The sequence below is a fragment of the Phragmites australis genome, chromosome 2 (assembly GCF_958298935.1).
Source record: "Phragmites australis chromosome 2, lpPhrAust1.1, whole genome shotgun sequence".
In the NCBI taxonomy this organism is placed as follows: Eukaryota; Viridiplantae; Streptophyta; class Magnoliopsida; order Poales; family Poaceae; genus Phragmites; species Phragmites australis.
Genome location: NC_084922.1, coordinates 16698261 through 16705254, shown reverse-complemented (window position 1 = coordinate 16705254; position 6994 = coordinate 16698261). Strand labels below are relative to the sequence as shown.

Here is a 6994-nt window from a genome sequence, read left to right as displayed (position 1 = left end):
TGTACAACCCGGAGACTCCTGTCTTCACCGGAGAACAGTAATTCCAGGCATATGAACAGTGTTTTCAGCCTTTTCAATTTAAGTTTTATTGCATCTCTCTTGCTAGATTAGAGTAATTTTTGTCTCTTTAGGATTGTAATTTTCACACTTATTTAGGGTGATTGTGCACTAGTTGAGCCTAGCATATTTAGGTTTTTCACTTGTGAAAAATCCGTTAATTTATATTCCGTTGCAAGTTTAGGCCAACGGTAGAAATGGTTGAATTTTTGTAAAAACGCCTATTCACCCCCCTCTAGGCGACATCATTGTCCTTTCAGACAGACCTAGAAAAAGTATTTCTTACAAAGCTACTTATACACGAAGTGACCACTCGAAACCTCTGTCGGTAGTCTAGCTTTAGACACGAAGTGACCACACGACTCAACTTTTACCATTAAATGATAACACCTCTGTCCTGGCGTAATCTGCAGACACAAAGTGACCGCACGACTAAACTTTAACCATGAAATGACAACACCTATGTTCTTGCGCAGGCTGTAGACAAGAAGTAACCACACAGGAGAGATTTAACCATAAATTAAATGACAACACATGTATCTTGACACATAGAATCTCTGCCCAACATCAATGCCACAACTTTTCCATTCTTCAAGAGAGAATCCAGTGCTCCAACCCCCCGCCAAGCCCATACACCCACTCCATGCACCTGCCCTCCGCCATCATAAATAACCCCACCTTCATGCATGGATACACCACTCATTTGTCAGTTCTCTCAACTGTAATGTCTTCTTCAGCTCCACCAAGCCCACCTAAGAAACATTAGGGGTTTTCAGCCCCTAGGGGGTCGGACCACCGGTATGCTTCTATGGCGACCGTTGTAGGCTTCGCGAGTCCCAAGACATTTCCTATACCTATGGCCTATGCTTCTTCATGTGTGTCAACTACCAATACGATAAGCCTCAACATGTAACGTATGAATACCCACCGGTATAGCGATAAAGATCAGCCACACCTTTCTCGATTTCACGCACTATTTTACTAATCTCTCATCTTGTTTTATTTGTTCAGTCTCCTCCACTTATTTGTGACTTCATTGAATAGCTCAACATTGAGCAAAATAAAGACCAGAAGCGGTAGGTCAACATGACCATACGGTGGAGGAGGGAAGCTTATGCATGCCGGGAGTACGAGCAACAGTAAGAGGAACTACGGCTGAAGCGGCAGAAAGAAGAGCGCATAAGGAAGGGAACGCAGGACAATACCGCAGTTCAGGCCCGCGAAGCTGAGCGGGCACGGAAGCGGGAGAGGGCCTGTCGTGCTAAGGCGGCAGGTCCCAAAACCCTGAGAAAGGCCAAATATTTTAGGTGCACTCAATAGAGAGCATTTAATGTAACCCGGCATGTTTTCACTCCCTAAGGCATTTATGATTAGGAGCGACGCACTGTTAGATAGGGCTTTATGCGTACCGTACATGCCACCATTTTTTATCATCGTGTCTTCGTGGTTAGGGTCCCATATAATGTTTTCTACCGTATGTCCCATGTAATATTTGTCGCCGTTTGTAACCTCATTGCCGTGTAATATGCTGCGAGTGCTTCACATTTATAATTTGTTTACAAAATTTGATTTTGCATCCTCCCAACAATACGTAAACTAGTCCAAAATATCGACAAAATTACAACGATCCATATTTTTCAAAATATCACTACTCTATTATGCCGTATTAGCTATTTTTTTATCATTTTAATCCAAAATTTACAACATATCAATTTTAAATATTTTTCACCGAACAAATATACATTATTTTTAATATTAACCAAAACAACCGTAAAATAAAAAAGGGCAATTGCAAATTTGCTACTGTTTTGAACCGTTATTGCAAACTTGTCATTAAAAAATTATAAAAATACCACCAAAACTATCATTCAAATGACATTCTTATAAAAAATAAAAAACCAGTGACAAATTTACAAATACCCCAAATAAAAAACAAACCATACCTGACCTACCCGCCTCCTCCCGTCCTCCTCCCAGCCGTCGCTGCCCGATCCAACGCCGCCGGGGCGCCTTCGACTCCGACACCTCCTGGTACTCGCGAGCTACCTCTTGCGCCCCCAATTTGCATCTTTTCCCCTCTCCTCCTAGTGTTTAGTTCTTGTGAAACTAAGAGATCGGCTCTGAGGGTGTACCCGATCTTAGTTTACAGCGACAAAGGGGGCCGGGGAGATGAGGCTGGTCGGCCTGACGGGTGGGATCGCGTCCGGGAAGAGCACCGTCTCCAACCTCTTCAAGGACGCCGGCGTCCCCGTCGTCGACGCCGACATCGTTGCTCGGGTAAGCGAAGCAGGCGGCCGTGACCTAGAGTTACCTGATGCTTCCTGTGCAAAGGCTACTTATACTACATCTACGTCTCAAATTTGGTACTGTTCTGTTTCTGGCCTGGGTCCAATGCTGTTAAATTTAGTACACTATGGCATCATGTAGTTGAAAAGCCTGGCCTTGTGTGGAGTACCAAGTGATTAGTTTTCGTATTCAATCCTGCGCCTTACTTGCTACTAATATCCCTCTCATAGTCTCATAACAAGCTTTAGGCTAGTCGTGGTTAATTATCAGTTTATCACTATTGGCTGCGCAGATAGCGCTTTAGGCCAAAATCATAGAGGGTACAGCCCAGACCTTTGCGGGGCTAAACATCTAGTTCGTGTAATTCCATCATTTAGCTCTTAGCTTTGTCCTTCTCTCTGCAATAGCGGCATTTCACACCTGTAACTGAACCTAAAATTTTGGCTCCTCAGTTATTAATACAATAAGCAGATCTCTTGCATGTTTGCATTTCTTGACGCTCATATGATTCTTTACACAAGTGCAGTCTTCACCTTAAACAAAGAAATTTTAGATTGCTACTGAACTGGTCTCCATGTAGGTGTTTATCATTTTCTTTTCTTCCCTTGGGAACCGGTTGCAACTGGATCTTGTGCAGAACATAACACTGCAACAGGCATTGGCAACATCTGCAACTCAGTTTTGTGAAAATGGTAGATTGTATAATCATATAGTTGTTCCTTCTGTTTTTGAATATTAGATAGTAGCTTCGATACAGACTTGAACAGAAAATCAGGGCCACCACAATACTAGTTGCTAACATACATGGCATAGAATCCTTAGATACATGACTTGCACTGCAAAGCATGAATATTAATAGTATAATCGGATTCTGAAATTTACCTGGATGCTGCAAGCCTGTGAGAAGTCACAACAATGTTTATTTTATAGGATTTGTCCTGATTATGGAGCCATGCATTTATAGGATGTAGTGCGGAAAGGCACCGGAGGTTGGAAGAAGATTGTGAAAGCTTTTGGGAATGACATTTTGCTGGAAAATGGAGAAATTGACAGAGCTCGCTTAGGACAAATTGTATTTTCTGACCCGTCAAAGCGCCAACTTCTAAATCGGTACAGCTTTCACTAAATTCAAGTATTTCATCATCTTCCAGTCTCCGTTTTCTTTATGAATGCAGTTTTACTTGTCAATTTTCTTATGTAATGATTACTACACACTAATCGCTAAAACGAAGCACAATGTCACCTATTTCTTGCATCATATATTCAACTATCGGGTTTTTTTTGTATAGTTAAAAAATGTCTTTTTTGGTTTAACGTTTCTATTCATACCAACAGTATGTGCTGAATTATTTTGAGCTTTGTTTGATATACTAATCATTAAATATGACACGACTTACATTAGCAATGGCAGAATGCTTGAGAAAATGAAAGTAACTTTAATTGACTGTCATACTGGTCTGCCCTCTTCCTTTTTCACATATATAGTTTCTCATGACTAGCGCTTGAGATCATAATGATTCCTTCTTACTGGCATTTGTTGGACGCTTATTCCGTTATAGTAGGCATAATTGTTGAGTTAGCTGAATCATTATTCTTCTTTTATCAGTAGTTGCCATTTAGTGGCAGCATTGCTAATACTAATAGTATACTGTATCCATTATAACTTATTGGTTACTTTCAGTCTTCTGGCGCCCCATATTTCTTCTGGCATATTATGGGAGATAGCAAAACTGTGGATGAAAGGATGCAAGGTTATCATCCTCGACATCCCGCTGTTGTTTGAGACAAAGATGGATAGATGGACAAGTCCAGTCATTGTCATATGGGTTAATCCAGAAACCCAGATTGAGAGGCTCATGTCAAGAGATGGGTGCTCTGGGGAACAAGCTCAGAATAGGATCAATGCGCAACTTGCACTGGAATGGAAGAAGTCAGAAGCGGACATAGTGATTGACAATTCTGGCTCACTGGATGAGACCAAAGAACAGTTCCAACAAGTGTTGAGGAAAGTCTTTGAGCCCTTGACATGGAAGGAACGCTTGAGATCTAGAGATGGCCTATTCTCTGTTGTCCTTTGTACAGCAGTGGGGGTATTACTTGCCCAGAAGAATCTGCTATGATCATTACAACGTTTAGGAAGTGAGAGATGGCAATGTCATTTTAGGAGAATAGAAGACCAGTATGGTGACGCTTGTCTGATGAGTGTGGAAATTGAAGGGCAGCTTTTGAAACTTTTGGTGATGAATGAATTTCGTAATATCTATGTATTGTCGGTACATACTACCACAATAATACAATGCACAAAGCATGTCTGAGTGTAGATAGCTATCCATCCATTTTAATTGCTTTGATTTGATAGTGCTTCAAGGTATGGAACTGCATTTAGATGCCACTCTGAGCATATTCCTTTTCTTTATTGTCGCTAGAGTATACCAAGTGACATTGTTGTGGAGAGTGAAATTTAGCATAGAGCGGGGAGAGTGAAATTTAGCATAGAGCGGCCTTTGTTGTGCGTTTTTGCAGCACTTTCTAGTTGCAGCTGTTCGTGCCACCTGGGCTGCTTCAGGATTGGATTAAATCCCATCTGAACCTTTAAGCAGAGAAGGTTAAAACTAGATTTATCAACTGATGTAACACGTAGATAAGTTTCTTAATGTTCTGTAGTAGTCCAATTTTTTTAGAGATATGACGGTCAGATCCATGGCATACTTTCCTGAACAAGAAAAGGTGGTTTTATGATGCCTGCGAGAAGCTACTGCCAGTCATCGTCGCAATCAGCGTTAGGGCGCGCAAGGCATGCTCTGGACAGGTTCAGACTTGTCCGGTGATCAACCGGTTACCGGCCGGCATTGCAGGCATGCATGTGACTGCTGTCGCGATGTCACCGTCACCGGCCGGACGCGAAAACCCTCCCCCCGTCGTGGCGGTCGGTGGCACGGCAGGCGGCCACAACCGCCGCCATACGGTGGTTCCTGAAAATCTAATCGTAAATCCCGGCGACATTCCGGCAAGATCTAGAAACATCCGGTGACATTTCCCGACCTCAGTCAGACTCGTCACATAATCTTGGTCCCCTACCCAAGCTGCTGGCATTATTGGAGCTCCGCCGCATATGCTGTGCACTATTGCATTGCTGTACTCTCCAGTTCCGTGTTTCGTTGGAAGCCCATGGATGTAAACAATGGCCGGCGTTCTTGACGACCAAAGGAGGCGGTGGCTAGCAGACAAGCAGTTCCGGTCGGTAATGGCGAATCATCCTGAGGATTTAAGCAGTTGCTGGCATCGGATGATTCCTCGAGCAGCGTCCTGCCCGTTCTTTACTTGTGTTTGATTGCATTGCATGTGTTCAGTGTTTCAGTCAAATTGGGGATACAACAGGACAGACGAATACTAGTACTGTAGTTGGCTACCAACAAACAAACATGTGCTGTGCCAACGCAAGATGAGATATCCAAACCAAAGACTTGTGCAGTCTGCCACGTACGTTACATGAGCAGTGATACGTCTACTGTCGTCGCAACAAACAAACGAACCAAACTCCACTAAATTTCGTCCGGCTGCGAAGTTTAGCAGGACTAAATTGTACTTATGCTAATTTAGGTGTAGGTTCCCAAAACAACCTTGCACATCTTTGTTTTTTTATATAATCTATCTATCATTTATATGCACTTTTTTTTTCTGGTAAGAAACTTAGGTACTTCCAGTTTGGCCAATATACCAGAGGTAAGTCTGCACTGCACAGCTGTTATCTCACTAGAATTGCTCACTCGTGACGATCCGTATGATGTCAGTGTAGCCCATCTAGGCGTACACCACATTCACAAGCTAGCGTGATTGCATAGAGTTGCCCTAAAAAAGCATGATTGCATAAAGGTCCAAAATTTACTTGCTTGACAAGTACACACAAACCAAACACTGAGACATAATATCCAAGCCTCCTTTTAATACTGAAAACGTGTTCAAGACTCTTTTTTAACCCGTTAAGTTTTAGCTAAATTGGCTGGTTGACGCGTGAAACATAATACGGTAGTATCCCAAATACTCCAATATATGCTGCGTAGTCTAAGACTTGGCTAATGCTTAACCTTTTATCTACAGCTTAACCATTTTTTCTGTGAATTGGCTGGTTTTTTTAGATAAATTAAGCTTTATTCAAGGTATAAGGTTCCGGCTCAGTGTTTCACAGTACAGATTTAAAGCGTAGAACTAATTTTATTGGGGGCGCTTCGACCCTTAATTCTACAAATGCACAAACACCATATACTGGAACTTCATGTGCGGACTCTTCTTACTGACGATGGTTTATCCGTGCTACTTCTACCTACGGGAAAACCTCTCTTTTTAATAAAAGCATACAGCCGATGTCTTGCAAAGGCTTGATGTCTGTTCAGGGCTACAATCATGTAAACTTTCTTTCTTCTAATTGAAAGGCAGCGCTCTGCCAATTTGTCAAAAAAAAAAAAAAAAAAAAAAAAAAAAACAGTCGAGGATGGGTGAAGCAGAGCATCCATGCTTTCAGTTTCAGGTCAGATAGGCCATGTGATTTTGCTGCTGAATTTTGTTTATATTTATATGCACGGATTGAGACGTACGAACGGTAACGCAAGTGCGTCCAAGAGTAGATCAAATCAAAGCTGATTCCTGTGCATTG

At 42.1% G+C, this 6994-nt stretch overlaps 1 protein-coding gene across 2 annotated transcripts; it reads left to right on the top strand.

The window, feature by feature from the left end:
- The first annotated feature begins 2008 nt into the window (after positions 1-2008).
- Positions 2009-4663, top strand: LOC133901287 (dephospho-CoA kinase-like). 2 transcript variants are annotated; one of them, XM_062342597.1, is made up of 4 exons: positions 2009-2088; positions 2207-2334; positions 3308-3453; positions 4025-4663. In XM_062342597.1, the coding sequence occupies exons 2-4, from the start codon at positions 2227-2229 to the stop codon at positions 4461-4463; spliced, it is 693 nt and encodes a 230-aa protein (XP_062198581.1). In that variant the 5' UTR covers positions 2009-2088; positions 2207-2226; the 3' UTR covers positions 4464-4663. The 2 variants fall into 2 exon arrangements, with proteins under 2 accessions (XP_062198581.1, XP_062198589.1); XM_062342605.1 differs by having other exon boundaries at positions 2200-2334.
- The last annotated feature ends 2331 nt before the right edge of the window (positions 4664-6994 follow it).

Bases quoted from the DNA above. Each gene is read 5' to 3' on its own strand.
- LOC133901287 (XM_062342597.1), top strand. From the start codon at position 2,227: ATGAGGCTGGTCGGCCTGACGGGTGGGATCGCGTCCGGGAAGAGCACC. The intron at 2,335-3,307 runs GTAAGCGAAGCA...ATGCATTTATAG, and splicing joins ACGCCGACATCGTTGCTCGG to GATGTAGTGCGGAAAGGCAC. The intron at 3,454-4,024 runs GTACAGCTTTCA...GGTTACTTTCAG, and splicing joins AAGCGCCAACTTCTAAATCG to TCTTCTGGCGCCCCATATTT.